At 43.7% G+C, this 19,006-nt stretch overlaps 1 protein-coding gene across 1 annotated transcript in view; it reads left to right on the top strand.

Moving 5' to 3' along the window:
- The first annotated feature begins 1,709 nt into the window (after positions 1-1,709).
- Positions 1,710-19,006, top strand: part of HLF (HLF transcription factor, PAR bZIP family member) — a 35,230-nt gene continuing 17,933 nt past the window's right edge. Inside the window, exons 1-2 of the mRNA XM_061377246.1 lie at positions 1,710-2,036; positions 3,300-3,635. Of these exons, the coding sequence (XP_061233230.1) occupies positions 1,931-2,036; positions 3,300-3,635 (442 nt within the window). The 5' untranslated portion in view covers positions 1,710-1,930. The remainder of the gene's footprint in view (positions 2,037-3,299; positions 3,636-19,006) is intronic.

The raw sequence follows: 19,006 nt of genomic DNA, 5'->3' as shown, positions 1-19,006 counted from the left end.
TCCAGAGCCTTCTCTTTTCCAGACTGAACCAGCCCAGCTCTCTCAGCCTGGCTCCATAGCAGAGGTGTGCCAGCCCTCAGAATATCTCCGTGGCCTCCTCTGGGCTTGCTCCGACAGCTCCAAGTCCCTCTTGTGTTGGGTGCCCCAGAGCTGAACGCAGGACTGCAGGTGAGGTCTCACAAGAGTAGTGTAAACATCTTCTGTTCTATTATTCACTCTTCATTGTTGCTTACCTAATCTCTTACATGTATTGTTTGGATATATTTTTTTCCTTTATACTGCATAGAAAAAACATTCTGTATAACATCTGCATATGGATTGCCAGTTGCCCTAATCTTTCTGTCACTCACTGTGCACCCCTGCAATTAAAGGTTTCCAGTAACTAGCAATTTGGCCGTCTGAGGCAACGTTGGTATGTGTACAATCATTTAGTAATCCACTGCTTGTTTCTGGTTAGGTGATTTTAAAACTATCATGCTGCTACTGTGACATTCCTGCTCCCAACCTCTCCAGCCACTGACTGTGGCCTTGGAGGTTCTCCCACAGGCGCTGCTCAGTTGTCCATCACCATGTTCGTACTACACTATCTCCAATTCTCAGAGCCTGGCAATTCCAGCTGCCTGTCCTCAGATTTCGGTTGTGCCAGTACAATTTTATTGATCTGAATGTACTTCGGACTTTCATTAGTTACTTGGTTTAGTTGGATTGTTTGGCTAGACCCTATTCAGTGCACGTTATCATAGACAGGTATGTGGGGAGAGCAGCTCATTCCAAGGTAGACTTCTGCTCCTCAGGCTGCTTTTATTTCTAAATACTGGGCTCTCCAGCTAGATGTTTATGCACTTAATTTACCTTTATTTCCTTACAGTGTGTATTTGTTTATATTTGCTATTGGTAAAGAAATGACTTTTGAAAAAAGCTTAACAACTAAATACGGGCAGTAAAGCTTTGCAAAACGCCACCCAAAAAGCAGAGCTGAGAAGGATGGAGATACAAACGCTTGCAGGCACTGACGAGTGGCAGGACTGCGGCTCTTGAGCAGCCCATGAACAGGGCTCTGCTCCTGACACGGTGGCTTAAGGACTGAGGGGATGAAGCCAGCCCAGCTCGCAGCGAGGACCTTGGAGGAGAGGGAAGCTCCTTCCTATACAGTTTGCGATGAGACAGCGGGACCCTGTGAGGGGCAATTGTTATCTCCCCCCGGTTTGTCTTGGTAACCGGTGACAGAAGCGATCTGCTTTGGGAACGTCATTGTGGCTCCCACAGGGAATGCTCACAGGCCCGGTAACCGGTTCCCCCAGGAATGGATGAACCGCCCCGCCGCTGCAGCCCCGCTCTCGCCCTCAGCCCGCCCTGCTCCGGGCACGACCCGGGTCCGCAGATAGCGGCGGCGGGGGGGGTGCCCGCCCCGCTGCCCTCCCGCTCGGATGGACCGGGCGAGGTCAAACAGCGGGATCATGGACACTGCTCCCGGCTATGGACACGGGTCCGCGCGCAGCGGGGCGGGGCGAGGGCGGGACACACAAGGCCTCGCTCCCCGACCCCCGCGCACCGCTCCCCTCCATTGCCCCCGCCGCGGGAGAACGGCCGCCGCGCGTGCTGCGGGGAGAGCGGGGCGTGGCTCGGCGGAGGGGGGGGCGTGGCCAACCGCCGCTCCCCCCCAGCGCCAATGGCGGTGCCGCGCCGCGCCTGACGTCAGCGCCGGTAGCGCCTGCACATGGGCGCGCGGCCGGTGCGCGCGGTGCAGAGCGGGCGGCGGGAGTGGTGGTGTTGGAGGTGCGCGGCCGAGGGGCCCTTCTCGCTCCTCGGCTCGGCTCGGCTCGGCTCGGCTCGGCTCGGGCGCCCGTTGCACCCCGCTGCGTTAGCGGCGTGGCGAGAGGCAAGGGGAAGGAACCGTTGACCGCGCAGCTGCCCCGGCGGAGCGCTCACCATGTCGCGGCCGCTCCCGCTGAACCCGACTTTCCTACCTCCCACCTACGGCGTGCTGAAGTCGCTGCTGGAGAACCCGCTCAAGCTCCCGCTCGCTCACGAAGACGGTGAGGCTTCCCCGGCAATCCCTCGCTCACCCGGGGCCGGCGGTGTCAGCGGGCCCCCTCACATCCCGGCCCCCGAAATGGCGGCCCCATCCCGCTGCCTCTCTTTCCCTTTTCCCTTCCCTCCGACCCCGCTCCCCAAGGCGATGGAGTGCCGGGTGATTTCGGTCGGGACGCTGAGCGCAGCCTGCCCGCCCGAGCGCACCGCGTTCGGGTTTCCCATTGCCGCCGAGGGGAAGGCTCCGGCTGCCTGGAAAAGCAAATGAAAGGGGGCGATTTGCCTCGATGCTGGGCAGAATGGGGCGACAGGGACCCCCGCAGCCGCCCCTGAGGCCAGCAGCTGCTTGGTTGTGCCCGCCGGTCAGAAACCTTCTGTGCGACGGGAAGGTGTCCGGACGGTGGGAAGTTACAACTGTCTGGGAGAGCTAAAGCGGTGCGCAGATTTATCAGTGTTTCTGATGAATCAAACGCGCGTTCAAACTAGAAACCTATGAGAGATTTCCCCGAGCCAAGGCGTGTTGTATTCCCGGCTTTCACTGCAGAGCGGTTCTCAGGATTTTACCGGGGTTGTTGCATGTGGTTAAAAAGAAAACGTTATGAAGGTAGTTGACAGGATGCTTTATTGGTTCGGAATCTTGCAAGTCTTGTAGCGAAAGTGAGTGTTTCGCTTCAGAAGTGTGTACTGAAACCTCTGGATGTTGTAGGAATGAGCAGGAAGCATCATTTTTAACTTTTTTTCCTCACTTCTGCTTTTGAATTTTTTGTTAACTTTTCTGCACATCAAAATACATGTTCTGTCAGACTTCACTGCTGTGCTAAGTAATGTCAAGAAGTACGGGATCTGAGGACTGCTTTCCTCATGTAAGGAGCAGCAAGACTGGGACCTTAATTTAGAAGCATGACAGGATAATAAATTGCTGGGATTTTAGGTTAAGACTGTCTTTTCAACATAATGCAGCCATAGTTTCCAGTTTGTTTTGCTTAAATAATCACTTTTAAGTCTGAGCGTTTGAAGCTGACAGTCAAACATGTATGCAGTGGAACTGTTAACTAAAAATAGAGGAGAAATCTTGCAGTTAGATCCAGCAGAGGTGCTCAGCTGGCATGAGCCTTTGATTCTCTACCACATAGAGTGAATCGAAGGGGTTATTTTCATGAGGGAAGTATTTGTTTCTTACAACTGAGTGCAGCAGAAATAATGGAAATAGTAGTAGCTAATATTTTAATTACTGAGCTCTTACATCTTTATTGTATGTTTTGTTTAAGCATTTGGTAAAGAAAAAGACAAGGAGAAGAAGCTAGATGATGACAGCACCAGTACCACAGTCCCTCAGTCGGCTTTCTTGGGTCCAACATTATGGGACAAGACACTGCCATATGATGGAGACACTTTCCAGTTGGAATACATGGACCTGGAAGAATTCCTCTCAGAAAATGGCATTCCACCCAGCCCAAACCAGCACGAGCATAGCCCGCACCAGTCAGGTCTCCAGCAAGCTACCTCAGCGTCACCTTCAGTCATGGACCTCAGCAGCAGGGCTTCTACTTCAGTCCATCCAGGCATGGTGTCGCAGAACTGCATGCAGAGCCCAGTCAGACCAGGTAAATCAGCCCTAAGAACTTCCAGTGGATTTTGGCATGAGTCCTCCTCCCCTGTGTAAATCATTACTTCTCCCTGTATGGTTGACAGGCAGCTTAGAGCCAATATGGTTCAAGTCACTCGCACTCCAAAGAATAAAAATAATAGCTGTAGTTATTGCTAAATTGCTCCATAGGGATTTTTGTTTAAATTATGTAAGGAAGCTGTGGGAATTCCAAGGAAACTTGCCTATCTTTTCTTCATTGGTAGCCTAGTTATTGACATGTAAAAAGACCACAGATGGAATAGTAATGCAGAGATGCCATGATGTTAAATGAACAGGGAGAAGGACCAAGAAGGAGAATATTCCTTTGGCCGGTACTCGATGTGAGAACATAGGAGTGGGCGATTATTTTGAAGTTAAAACGTAAAGACATTGCTTCCACTAGTATGAATCCAGAATAACTGCTCTGGCTTGACACCAGCATGGCTGAGATCATGGTCAGTGCAATAGTGTCAACATTGAAGTTTGGAAAACACGGAGCTTTGCCTTTTTTTCTTTTAAAGACCAAGGGTGACTTATTATTGTGCTCTTCTGCTCACACAAGGTTTGCGAGAGCAAAGTGTGCTCTTGGCAGCAGGAAACCACTCCTCTCCCTTCTGCTTGATCGTTTGCCATGCTCAGCGTGCGAAGTCATTGTCAGAATCATCTGATAAGGAGGCAAAATAAATAAATAGAAGGACAAAAGTTGTGGAGCAGGATGAAATAGAAAAGTCTTACAAGCCTGTAACATTCCTTTCTCATTCAAAAGAAATAAAACACCCCCCCAAAACACCCCAAACCTGGCAGCAGCCTCCTTGGCCCCGAGTCAGAAGTGTGTGTTTAGTCGTGGATTTCATTTACTTACTTTTACTTCATGTGGATTTGACTTTGTTTTGTTTTGAGGCATTCCATAGTTGACTAATAACTTATACGGGTTTCCAAAGTTAAAATCTATTTGGAGTTGGCAAGAGCAGGATATAAAAAAACTCCTTGTTTTTCCTGAGCCACTTTAGTGCATATATGCTATACTGTTTTCTGTTGCATGTGCACAAACAACGTTACCTGGCAGATAATCTGGCCTCATTCTTTTTCTGTTCCGAAGGAGTCTGGTTATAAGCTGGGCTTTTAATGATCACCTGTCAGAATTTGTTTGTAATCAGCTGTCTCTGTGACTTTTCAACTCATTGATTTTTTGGGGGGGAGTTTTTCCTGAGCTGTTTCCAGCTCAGGGTTACAACTTGACTCATGAAACTGCGCACTTCTTCACTCCTGTAAAAGAAGTCCTGTCTCTGAGGGCAAGATAAAACCTCGTAATTTTCAGGTCTATTTTCCCCATGCCATCTTGACTGAAGAATAATGTAACTTTTGTGTTAAATGTGTTTTTAAAAGGGAGCTCATTCCATTTCTTAAACTACTTCCCCTGTAGTAAGTTCTAAGCCATAGTACTTACTGCAGGGGAAACTAACAGTAGCCTGTTTTTTCATCAGGTTGTTGAAGTCTTTGTGCTGTTGTATAAAAATCTTTCTTTGGCAGTCTGTTTTGAAGAGAATCTTAGAGTTGAGCAAGTTTTAATGTAAGAGAGTATATATTTTAAAAGTCAAAAGTTACAGTGAAAAGTCAAAATGAGTATTTAAGGTGGTTGTGAAAGTGCCAGTGTGCTGCTTTGCAACATGAAAGTTAGTCTGGAGGTAGATGTTAAAATAATTATAATGGAGCCCTTTGGTTAATATATCTTAAGACTTTAAAAATACTTTCTTTTTAAACTGTCACATGAAGAAGATCTGTTCTTTTTTTTAACTGGTGTGAGCTGCTGTGCCAGTATACTTGTTGTGATTTGTATTACTGTAATAAAACCCAAGAACAAATAGTATAAAGCATAAGATTTCAATAAACATTAATTCCATGCAATCTTCCTATTTGTAGGAAAACTGAGATTTATTTTGTTGTAGGTGATAGCAGTTCTCCTAAAAATATTTCATCGTTGTATCCTCTGAATTTTGTCTTACAATGGAAGCCTGTTTGAGCGTGTGGACTCTGGCTGAAGGGTCAAATCCTGTGCTGCTTATGTGCTTACTTTAGCTGGCTTTGCAGCACATAGAGTCAGTGTATCACGTGCAGTGGGTCAAAACTCCTGTACCTGCATGTACTGTGTACGGGGGAGGATGCACACACGCACATGGAACACCAAATGTGGCTCTTGTATGTACGTGGTATATCTCGGATATAGATGGTCTATAGAAGAGTGGCATTGGAAGATTTAAGTGTGTGTGTGCGTGTTGAAATACAAGCCTTATCTGTCTTTAGAAGCTAATGGCATTGCCCAAATATGTGTTTTATGCCATCTCTGGGAAATCTGCATTGGTTTTCACTAAGAAGTGTCATCAGGCTCAGCAAAGCTGAGCTGACCCTGGCTGTAAACCTGACAATACAAAAATCCTCACTGCTGCTTTTTTTTTTTTTTCTTAAAGGTAAAAAAACAACCCAAATCCCAAAACCTATCAACAAAAAGGTTTGTTATAAGTTTAACTTAATTCTGTATTTCCGGCTTGGATTGGCTAGTCAATGGAAAAATGGTTAGGTTCACCAGTTTATCATCTGTTCTCTGGACTATAGCAAACAATAAAGCAAGCATCTGCTTTTCTATAAATTTCTCTTCAGAGGACATACATGTAGCAAATCTGATTTTTTTGCCTCTTTTGAAGAGGAGGGACACAGCATAATGGGTGTTGCAAGATTCCAATCTGAGGTATTTCTTTTTTACAGTCCCGACTTTGTTAATAAATAGTATTTTGATATATTTTAGCATTGCAGACCACCACGTGATGTGTAGACACGTTTAAAGCTTCTGTGTTGGATGTTGGTTCATCAGTTGAAATCTAGTCTCCCTCAAAACCAGCTTTTATAAAGGCTGGCTTTCAAACCTGTTACTGCAAATGCATTTTCATGGATCTTCATCTATTGCACACCTTGTGTTGTCTTTGACCGGTTTTTATTTGCTGGAATGTAAATCTTTTATTTAACTGCAGAGCCCTGTAAGGAATTTTGTAGCATTTGTAGCTGTTTGTATGTAAAGGGAGATTCATATTTTGCAGGTAACTAGTTGGTGGTTGCTTTTACCTGGCTCACTTCCCTGTGTAGCCCTTATTTGGGTGAATGGGGCAGTGAGTTGAGTTCAGAAGCATTATCTTGAGTTTGGTGGAAGACCCTAATTAGAAGGGTTTGGGGATTTTGTGGTTTAGGTATGAATGTTCTGTTTGCCCCCAAAGCCCTGGATGTAGGGCTGCAGCGCAGAGATGCTGCCGGCACAGTGATAACCTGTGTGGCGTTGCTGCCGTGCTCCTTAAGGAGAATGGGGCTGACGTGGGCTTTGGAGAAACTCGCTTGTTCTTTGTGTCCCTATGACAGTGGTTTTGAATCTGTGTTGCCTGAATGGCTGGGTGCCTTAGACTACTTGCAAACGATTTGTTGAAGGTTATTTAAGGAAAGATAAAAATGAAATAAAGCCTTGTAATCGGCTGCAGAAGCACACCTATGTGCAATATCTAAAAGTCTTTCAGTTTAAAAGCAAAAGAAGTTATATATATTGAGGAGTACCTTAATCAAAGCTGAAAACTGTTTCCATTTAAAGTGTGTTTGCCCCTTCCACCCCCCAAGAACACAAAGACTTTATTACATGCCATGTTTTATTTATTCAGCCAAGATACTTTATCTACAGCGCAGTATCCGTTACCTTTTACTTCTTACATAGATGCCAAACTGTAGTGATTGACACTAGGCGTGATTGGGTGGTTTTCAACATTTAACTCTTGTTTGTAATGGGCACTTCAGCCAAGTGGGAGAGGTTTGGTCTTGCTCCATCCAGCCTCTCAGCTGCGTGCTGGGGATGACTTGGTGAAGGGGGCAGCCCACAAAAGGGTGTGTGCGCAACACTCCCTTTATTGCAGTCTTCCTTCCCTTGTGTTTCTTAACGTGACCTCCCTCCTCCTCCCTCTCCTCCTCCAGCACAGCCTTTGTACTGCAAAGGGCAGTGTTCCCAGCAGCCAGGTTCTATGTGGAATCCTCTCCTGTGCTTTCATCATTGTTTACAAGTAGTTGCTAGGTGTTGCATGAGCGACAGTGCGAGCCCCCGTTCTTAGAGTCGAAGGACTCTACCTCCAGTGCCAAGAGGAGCTGGGAATTTCCCGACCTTTGGTCTCCCACGTGACAACATGGGAATGACCAGCTAAACCATCAGGCAGGCTGGTACAGAGAGCTGCTCTTCACATTGACTCTCACGTGAGGCTCTGGGTGGCTGTTGCCTGCATGACCATGTGCTGTAGGCACGTGGCAGTCCCCTGTGCAGCCTGCTCAGCATGGCTGTTGCGAGAGCTGCAGGCACGCACGCAGGGCTGTGTGCTCCTGCCATTACCAGCCGATGCCGAATCACAGTGAAATGGAAAAGCTTCGCTCGGGACTGCCATGGCAAGGGAAGTGCAATATGCAGACAAGCCTCACAAAACTGCTTTCTGGATCAAAGGAAGATGCAAAATATATTCAGGCAAATATTAAAAATAGCCTGTCACATGACAGCAGGGGAAAAAAAGTGCTGAATGCACAAGCAAGTTAATGCTAGAAGCAAGAACACTGTGTCTCCTTCAAGAGATCTAATTTTGATATTCACTGTTAAATGTTGATTATTGGTTAAATAATTGCTTGACTGTATGAAAACGCTTGAAGTTAGTTCAAACAGTAAACAGCATGAAACATCTTGGGTTTTATGCTGTGCTTTCAAAATATACCTTCAGTTCTCATCAGGAATAGTGCTTTCCCCACAGGCAGAGCTACTTAGGCAAGGAAGGGCTATCCAGCGTTAGGAAGTGAATACACAGAGGGAACAAGTAGGGGTTTTGTCACCTTAGAAAGACATTTCAAGGATGTTTGAGTGTTGAACTTGTTGTACTTACCTAGAGAGTGCAGTGTTTTTTCTCGGAGCCTTGCTTCCCATCTCAAAGTGTTTTGGAGAGTGTTTGATTGAATGATGTTCTAGTGCAGTGATCTGATTTATTTATTTTTTTAAGAAGCAAGTATGCCCTGAAGTCTTTGATAAAACAATATGTTATAGTTAAGAGAGAAGACGTCATCAGGAGATATATACAGTGAAGACACTGGCGTTATCTGATTAGATGAAGCTCCTAGGAAGCACATTAAATTGTTCAATCTCTACATGTTTATACGATGGCAGATTAGCAATTGTGGGAGTTAGCAGTGGCAAGATTCTGCCCAATTAATCTTGGCAATGAGTACTTTACTCCTCATGTGGTCTTACTGATTTCAGTATTGCTCAGCAGGTGAGCAGGTTGTTGACTGCTTTCTGTCAACTCCTAGGTGGAGCAGTAAAATGTCACCATTCACTCTCTTGTCATTCATCTTTCTGGATTTCTTTTTTCAAGGGGGGGTTACAGCTCTTGGAGCACCAGTGGAGTTTGCTCAGGATGGAAAGACGTAGTCATCATCGGTAAAGAGGACTTGAGAGCATTATGAAATCAGAAGCTTGGTTGTTGGCTGGCAGTACACTGTGGAGCTATTTAGTATTTATACTGCACAAAATGATCATAAGTTTCCTTTTTTTGAAGTCTTACTTTCATAACGAATAAAATACTTGTTCAGTATTTTGGCTGAATTCTGCAGAAGATTGTGATGATCAGAAAAGCTATTTCAACGAAGTTATATACAAAAAAACCCTGTGGTTTGAGCTCTTCTGCATTAAGTAGATAATGAAAGCTCTGAAAAAAACCCATTTACTTAAACCTTAAATCTGCTCCATTAAATGGAGTAAGTTATACATGATGAGCTAGTATAGAAAATGAATATAAAATGCTTGGCAGTGTCAAAACAAATACATGACAAACATTTTGTACCTTGTATCACCTTTTTTTTTTCTTTGTATGTATGTATGAACAAATGGCATTAGAGAAGCTGTCTGTTTCTCACAAAGCTGAATTTGGTCCTGAGAGCTTAAGAGCTCACATGGGAAGAGCTAACACAGGTAGGTATGGCAGCACGTGTTGCAACAGTATTTATTTTTTGTCTTTTTTTCTTTCCCTTTTCTCCTAGAGCTTTTCATAGCACTTCAGCTTTGCATAACTGAGGTGCTATCCATCAACTTTTAAACAAATACAAGTTATTGTTCAACCTCTCACAGTCCTGACATGCTTGAAGCTGTTGTATGGTTAGGCTGCCCAGTCCCATTTTCTGAGCTAAATCTTGCCAGGGCTAAATTTGGCCCAGATTTTCATTGCGCACCATCCAGCACCATTGCTTAGCTTCTCTGATGTGGTGTGCTTTTGCTGCAGGGTTCTCCGCTCAACTTTGAGGGGAAACGGATTTAGCTCTTCATCTTACTGGTATTATTCTCTCGTTCGTGTTATTTGTCATTTAATGAAAACAGGCATTGAGCATCTTGAAGCTCTTTGCTTGTGTTTTGGTGTATGGCCATTTGCAGGAGGAAATAAAAAATTGCATTAGGGTCCTAGCGAACTCAGGTCCTATTTATTGGAACACAAATTGAGATTATCACTGAACCAAAACTTGACAGGAGCCATAGATCGATGTATTCGCATGCATTTACTACAAGTAGAAGCTAGAGTGAACTACAGCAGTAACTCATCTGTGACAAGATACCATCCTTAGATATGTAGGTGTATAAGCAGGGAGGCAAAAATACTTAGTTTGGCAGATTTGTTGAGGATGGAGAATGGCTTAAAACAAGAAAAAGCATTCTTTTCCAATTAGCCTTAGGGAGCTCAGCTTGCTATAAATTCTGTGTTCTGGAACATGGCTGTGGACAATAGGTCAAAGATTAAGTAATTCATTACAGAACTGGTTGGTAGCCCTCAATTTAATAAACAAATGAATGAACAGGGTTCTCCATCCATTGCAAGATCCATTAGTGTGGCAATGATTGGATCCTAAACTATTTTTCTTTTAAACTCTTGCAAGGCTCCCCACTAACTTAATTCTTGTATGTGGACATTGCTTTATTTGAGGCGACCTGGTAACTCGGCAATCACAATACAGCACTCAAACCAGAAATTAAATGCAGGCCTACCAGTAACTGCTTATAACTTGAGATTCTAAGGAGGTGAGGAAGAAAACCATAGATTGCATTTTGAAAAACTGAAAGAAGAATAATGTGAAACTTCTGCACACAAAATACTCCTGCAGCACTCTGCTTGATGGAGCAATCAATATTTTTAGCACAGCGAGAATACTGAAATTACAGCACTAAACCTTCTCGTAGAAGAGTACATTACTCAAGGCTGCAAGATACAAAGCACAGGCTCAAAGCGAGAGGGCTGCATTGAAATGGAGGAGGTGACTTAAAACAATTTAGTCCTTTTTACAAACTCACCATTTCAGCATTTGAAATGAGTCGTGTTCCATCAAGAAGTCTGCTTAAAAACCAGCTGTATGCTCAGATTCTAATGCTTAGTAAGTAGGAACTAAACACTCAAACCCAAATCCTGTTCCTCATCAAAACAAAGAAGGTTAAACGGACTTATTTTGAAGGCCCCTGCAGCAATCAGACATACCACTGTTCCCTCTTTCTTTGTGCTGCAGAGTGGAAATATAGATGTTACTGACGTCTGTAATCCCCGCAGCTGCGGCCCCTTGTTGCAGAGCGGGGCATTTGGCTGTGCTGTGTATGTAACTCTTGCAGCTCTGTTCCTTGCTGTAGTAGATGAGCATTGGGGGTATTTTTTTTGCCTGATTTGCTATGAAAACAAACTATATCCAGCCATGCTAGGTATGTGCGGCCTCTTGATCCTGATTTTTGGGTATAAAGGCTGATGTTAACCAACTGTGTCAAGGAAGTTGTGATCCTGAAAGAATAATCACATTCCTAAAAATTCATGAAAGTAGATGAGTGGATAGGGTGGGAATATGTTACTGAGCAGGGAGAGCTGTAATGTAAATGTGCATTTTCTACATCAGAAAATTTACATAAGACCTTTAAAATGCCTGATCTGTGTGAAAAGCTTCTGGGAAAGCTGACACCCATTTAGACACCATGAGATGTCAAATCACTTTGAGAAATGTATATGAAAGAAACCAGGTTTAATTGGTTTAGTGTGTGTTGGGGGGGTGTCACAGACTTTTTTTCCACCATTCTTCCTTTGAAGTGCTCTCAGCTCCTGGCGTCCTGTGATTATATGAGACTCCCAGATTTCATTTATAAAGCTAGAAAACAAGCTATGAGATTTGTAGGGCATGCTCTTGAAAGCACTCGACCCAGGCGATGGAGCGCTCTTGATCCTCTCCAAAGTCAAGCACAGTTATTTTACCTAAAAGTTTTCTGCACTTTTACACAACCTTGCTATGTGGTTTTCCTCTTTTGCAGCAAGTTTGAAGCTACCTTGTAGTCGGCCAGCTTCAAATTTGAGGCTTGTTATCACAATTATTGCAGTCTCACAGGTGGGCAGATGTCCAAGTGACCTTGTGTTTGCATCTCGCCATTCATCCTTCCCAGCCCGTTTCGGCCGGGGCTCTGTGCTCAAAGCTGCCTTTCATGGCTTGCTCTAATCAGTGCAAATTTCCGTTCTGCCACTGGGGTTTGGGGTGGAGGTAGGTTAGAAGTGAATGAGAAGCAGGGGAGAGCAAGAATGGGCTAAAAATGTTGAGGGCTCAAAGAGGAAAAGTAGGTCGCGGCAGGGTATGTGTGTTGGGAGGAGGACAAGGGGGAGCACAAGTAGGGGGAAGATTTGTTTTCCTATTGGCTTTTCAAAGTTGTGCAATTTAAGAATTGGATTAACCTGATATGACTTTGTTTTTCTGCCAGATTAGATATGTTGAGTTTCTTGGCATTGTGAATTGTACAGTACATTGTGTGCTGTAAAATATGGGTGTGTCGGGATAAAGCTGTAATGACACAACATGCTCACAGTATAATGCAGTGCTGCTGGGTGGACTCCCCTGCTCCCTTTGCGTCCCATTCCCTTTACCACTCAACACAAATACTTGTTTGGGCATTTACAAATCTGTTGGAACCTCTCTACCTTCCTACGTTCTGTTTCCAGCACAGCATCAAGACATTTGAATACACTTTGTGATAAGGTGAGATTTAGCTGAGGCCTGAAAGCCCATTTGATCTGGCAGTGGCGCACACCATATGAAGTGTCTTTTAAAAAACAAAATAAGGAACTGCTATATGAATACACTGAAGTTTCCTCCTGCTTTCTCAGGATTAAATTGGAGAAAGTTTACTGGGAAATGTTGCAATTTTTGGTTTATTTTCTCTGCCTTTTTTAAACTAAGACACTGACTTTGGAAGAGTAAAAGATCAGATACAGATCTGAACTAACTGCAAGTGCTGAGCTCACTGTTGTTTGAAGTACACTGCAGGAGCATATTGATGTCAAAGTAAAATTTTCACAGCAGTATGTATTTGTTCAGTTGGTGTTACATACATCCTGATAATTTAATTTGGTGGATCCATTTTATATGCTGGACTAGCCCCATGGAGTAACCTGATTCTCTTTGCTTACTGCAAAGCATGGGGTGCAGTAATGAGTGACTGCAACTAGTCAGCTGCAGAAAGGTGGCCAGAATTGGAGCCCTGTTGAGCTGGGTGGTCGCTGCTCTGAGGACTAATGAAGAGTGTGCAGAGCTGGGAGCATGAAACTACGAATACCTTAGGGCACCATTGGTTAATTCCCTCTTTTGATTCCCAGACTTCTCTGGGGATCACAGATACCCAAGCAGGTTAGTCACAGGGGACTGACCATAGTATGGTCTCCAACTGTCCAGGATCCTGTCCTCTGTATCAGTTGAAAAACAAGGAACTGATTCTTCTGCCTGTAGTGAAAATTATTTCTCTGGGAAGAGAAGAGCATAAATAGCAGATAAGGTTAGATAAGTTGGGTATCAAGAGAGTACCATTTTCCTTAGCTGTATGTTCTTACAGTGCCTGACTCTAATTCACATAAGCAAAAACTGTGTGGTTTGCTCATCAGCTGTAGGTTTTCCTGAAGTGATAGTTGGGAATGGTAATTGAGCCATTTTTTGAGAGCAACACAAACTGAGTAAAATGGAGCAGGAGTTTGATCTGCATCACTGCTGTGTACTGCAATGAAAGAATTAGGTGTGCAGCATATTTCAAATTAACCTTTATATGTACCTTTTGAGGTTAATCCACAAGCTTTCAGTTATAAATGTTGGACAGCTGTGGTCGGGGTGTCTGCTTGAAACACCTGAGCGTGTTGGTGTTTCAGCACTTAACATCTCAGGCCATTGCCCAGACTTAGGGACCTCCTGTTCAGGAGTCCATATTCACATGGCTGCTCTCAGAAAGCCTGTTGGACTGGCCTCATTGCCAGGTTTAAGGAGCACTTTTCCAAACTCTTATCTGCTCGGTTTTCTCAGTCATCATTGAAAACTGTGGTAGTCTCTGTCTGGAAGCTATTCTGAACACGTGAAAATAAATCATTAGCCAAATAGAAGAACTGGAGGTGTAATTATCAAACTCGTGTGTGTCTCTGATTTCACCAGCTGCTGCACGTGTCTGGGTTATCAATTTATTTCTGTTGGAAAGTAAATAAATCTCACTTTTCTTCAGCATCCTCATGACTGTTTCAGCTGAGTAGCTCTTATCTATAGCAGGGATGTACTTCTGAGGTCTTGTGTTTGGTGGTTTTAGTTTCTGCTTCCACGTGCAACATGCTCTCACGAATCATGTGCACGTGTGACACTGGCTGGGGATGCTCTTTGTCTCTTCTTAAGTCAGTTATTTAAAAACATTATTATCACTGCTATCAAAATATGATACGTTAACATCAGGGCAGCTTTTATCCCATTAGATCCTGCATGGTTTTTGGCTTGAATCCTTCAGCCAAATTCTGTCTCACTTCATCAACACTACTGTGTTTCGGCAGTATTATATGGGGGTTATTTAAGTAGCATCAGCACAATCTGAACCATAGGGGTTATATAGCACCATCAGATTCATACCTTTCCCGTACTGGGCCATATCCTGAGAGGCTGAAGTACCTCTGGTTCTCCTAAATATGGAATTTAAAGTCATAATATTTTGCATTTTTGAGCCACTGATGGGAAGCTTTCACTATCCTGTACAATGGAGGTTTTATAGTGCCTTTCCCAAGGCAGGCCCTGTATCCTCATCTCCTATTGAAATCCAGGTGAATATCGGGTGCTCTGCACCCTCACTGGATGTGCTAAGCCCTACAAGCCCAGTTGACACAAAGTTAAAATACAGCACTGGCAGCACTAACATTTAAATAAACTCCTTAAGTGATATTTTTCTTTTGCTGCCCTTCAGTTTCTAGCCCCTGGCTGCTTGTTTCCCACTTTCTCACGTTTTCCCAAAGCCGCTGATGTGTACAGTCTGAAGATCACATTTAACCAACACAAGGAAATCAGCTTGGCCCGACGGGCTTCTTTATCACGTGGCTGAGAATGTGTTCACTCTGTTCTGCCAGATTATGGCTAGCTGAGCAAAATACAGTGAAGCTCTGGGCTTCTGGCCAAGCTTTTATTTCAGTTTGGAGCTTACAGCCACATATTTGCTGTTTGGCAGGACATCCACTGGGGTATATTTGGATGGTAATCTAGCATTGTTTTGCTGCTTTTTTTCTTCTCTCTTTTTTTTTTTGGTTAATGCACACAGATAGTATAATCCCAACACTTACTCTGGCCAGTCTGTACAAGATTTCTCATTGTGCACCGTTATGTGTGCACACAGAACTTGTAGCCGTGACCTTTGATAAATATAAGTCAAAGCAATTAACTTTCTTCTATTGAAAAATTGTGGATGTCCTACTCTTTGCCCCCTATGTGCTGATAACAGAGCTGTGTTGTTACTCTTTCCAAGATCAAAAGCTTCACTAGGGTTTGATTGAAGGCCAATTATGGAAGGAAGTAGCTGTGCTGGAGCTCTGAAAATAGCAATAATTGTTAAAATAATAAAGTTTGTCCTTGTGTGTCTTTATCATATTTAAAACTTCTTTTGGGGGAAGGGGGTGGCTTTCCTCTAGTTCGAAAATATTAGCAAATGTCTTGGGAAAATAGGAGTGTGCTGTTCGGAGAGCAAGTATCCCTCTCTGGATTTCTTCAGTTCTATTCTCCACCCCAGGCCTTGCCTTCCTCTGAAGCTGTTTGCATGCAGCCTGACTCATGCAGGAAAATAAAGCTGGATTTGATTTTTAACTGTATGGGAGGCTTTGGGTTCGGGGGCATAAAGGCTTTATGATGCAAACTCATTTATTTCTCTGTGAAATGAAAACGGGCTTTTCAAAATACAGCATGTTTTGGAAAGTTGGCTCTGGTTTGAAACCCAAACATCGCTGAGGGCACCCTTCTGTGAAAAAATAGTACAGAAAGGCATAACACTTGGGGAGGGGGCACGAAACAAGCAATAGTGTTTAGGAGCGGTGCCTGTTACTTTATAAAGGGACATCTGTCTTGAAATAGGAGTGAGGGAGAGTGGTTGGTTGGTTGGTTTTATATGGACGGTACTAAGCCTGGAATTCTGTTTTCACAGTAACTGTATCAGACGCTTGGAGCTGTGTCTGAGCAGATAAATGCTGGCAAAAGCTGCAGACTTTTCCCTAGATCTGTATGTTGTTCTTTAGGATTTAAATTTACAGTTGCCTTTTCTCGGTCTGTCTTGAATCCTCAGAGAGAAAAGAACCTGGGAGAAAGAGCCTCGTGGTGAGACCCTCGGCTGCTGTTGACTGAGTGCTTCAGGAGGGGAGAGCTTGGTTCCTAATGTTAAATCTCGGCGTGTATAAATGTCCATTTATCGCTTGCACTGTAGGTGAAAACATCAAGGGGAATAGATAGAAATGAAGATAATAATATGGACAGTGCTAAGTAAATCTTCTGCAGTGTTTTATACTCATGGCTATAGGTGCTGCTTTGGTGATCATTCAGTTGTGACTGGGTTGAACTTACAGCAAGATTTTCCCAAGGTTTGGGGATTTTTTTTAATTGAACTCATGTGCTTGCAGGCATCTATAGGACAAGATAAGCCTTATGTAAAAATCATCAACCCTCTGTATTTCTTTTTAGCAAACTGGACTCAGAATCACCAATTACTTGAGTAAAATATTTGCGTTACAGATAAATGGTATCAAGTAATGAGCCTAGAGGATTGTACAGACCCAGTGAAGCCCTTTGATTTGTCACTTGGATCTTAAAGGCTAGAATTTTCTTAGCCCTTTGAATTACTAGGACAGAACCTCTTATTTATTCATTTGAATCTCACTGTTACACTCTCTCCATTGAAGTGAGAATGGTTTAGTCTTTCTTCATTCACTTAAACATGTTTTTAAATCATCTGTTTATTCTGACCATAAGACAGTTTTATGTGTATAACAGCCATAAAATACTCTGCCTAAAATAACTCCGTTCACTGCTGTTACTGGGTTTGGATGGATCTTTGGTATACAAACTGCTTCATTGCCTTCTAGAAGTTTTAGTTGTCGAAACCACAACCTTAGCAAGGGGTACCCTGTTGGTTGACTTGAAGATGTTTGTATAGTTGGCAGCTTCAGCTGCTCTCAGAAACAGCCTTGCCTGATCTCTAGGAGCTGCTGAAACTCATCAAGCAGGTTCCTGCTAACCAATTATCCAGTTAAGCAGAAAGAGGAAAGGTGTTTCTCTGTTTTTTTCTTTGCTAAGTTTAACCCATTCTTCCCCAGGCTTCAGTAATTGTGGATGTTCATAACACTGGAATGACAGCAGTGACAGTAAGCAGAAGGGTACTAGAAAGGACATCTGATCGTACACACAGATCAGTATTTGCATCCCTCAAGTAGGCAGAGACATGCAGTTTCCAGCAGAAGCGTAGGGCACTTGGGTTCTTGGCTCTTAGCCCTGTCTTGTGCCCCTCACCTAGCTTTTGGTCTTGCATTTTAACAATATCTTAGAAATAAAGAAATAAATTCCCCCCTCCAGTCAGCCCCCTCCCCACTCCAATAATGAATGTTTTATTGCTGCCAGAGCAAATTTGTTGATTCCTAAACACTCCTACTGTGTCTTGCTTGGAAGACTTCAATTGCTTGTGTAACAAGTGCTGGGGATAATATGAAAAAGTCCTTTCAAGTAGAGCTCTGGTTTCCTCTACATATTATAAGGATAAATAAATGCTCAGCTGATAGCAGACAGCTGGGTTGTCCGCATCTGACCGCCTTCTGCATTGATTTTTAAGACAGGACATGTGCATGACTGCTTTCCTGGCTATCAATACCAGATGTGTCTGTGTGGAATTCGCAGAGATGGCAAAGTGACAGCGCAGTTGTCAAACAAATAATTTTGCTCGTGATTACTGGAAATAGTAAATGGGTGGGTGGGATAACGTGCAAAGACATTCTCAATTCCAGTAGAGAACAAGAGCATTAAGTGACTTTCCTGACTGCTCTAACAAATAGTAACATGGTGAATACTTTTCTCCTTCCCACTACCTGTCCAAGGAATCTGTTTCATGAGCAGCAGAGTCTCTGTGGGTCCTGTGATGGGTGAGGAAGCTCCTGCAGCCTTCCTTCAACCAGGGAGTTACCAGCTCCTTTCATTTACATTGTTTTCACAAAGCTTGTTAGTAATACATGTGGATACCTCTCTGCCAAATTGGTTTGAAATTGGCCAGCAGTTTCAGAAGCTGTTGGGAGGAGGCTAGACAGGCATGTGCACAGCACGATTGCACAAACCTCATTTCTCTAGGAAACTCAGCTAAAGAGTAACTGTCAACTACTGGGACACTGAATGGAACTTGCAAAGTAATTGAAAGGGCTGAAAGGTAACTCGGTTGTGTACATAGCCTTTAACCAGGAACACAAGTTCTTGCCCACAGGTTAGATCCACACAGGCAGATTTCCATCTGCCCTGGACCTGGCTTGGCAGAAGTAAAGTGTAATTTGGTGCCTGCATTGATTGTTTTGAAAGTGACTGGAAATGCTTATGAAGAAGTAGGTACAAATACTCACCAGCTTAGGTTGTGGCTGTTGCAGAGCATGACCTGGTGGTCTGAGCTATGCTAGCAGCTGAGTTGTCTCTGCAATATCCTTTGACTATAGATAAGGCTTTTGTTTCGTGAGTAGCCTGAGGGTGTAACTGAATATTTACTACTGCTCCACATTGGTTTGTTTGGTTTTATAAAGGAAGATCTGTGTATGCACGAGTTGGAATGTCTGTTAATAACAAAAATTTAATAGAGCCTTTCTGTCATCAGGATTTTATTGAGTTTTGCTTGTGCATTCAGTCCTCAAGGACCTTATCCAGGCATCAAAACGGATGCAAAGGAGGTAGAGCAAACTCTCAGGTTAACTGAGCAAGGAATCTTCAACGTTGGGTGGCCTC

Source organism: Neopsephotus bourkii, unplaced genomic scaffold (genome assembly GCF_033783945.1).
Source record: "Neopsephotus bourkii isolate Nb327-2 ecotype Australia unplaced genomic scaffold, CSIRO-AGI_Nbou_v1 NB_1749, whole genome shotgun sequence".
Lineage (NCBI taxonomy): Eukaryota > Metazoa > Chordata > Aves > Psittaciformes > Psittacidae > Neopsephotus > Neopsephotus bourkii.
The sequence above is the reverse complement of the archived record's forward strand: the minus strand, read 5'-3'. Positions and strand labels throughout refer to the sequence as shown.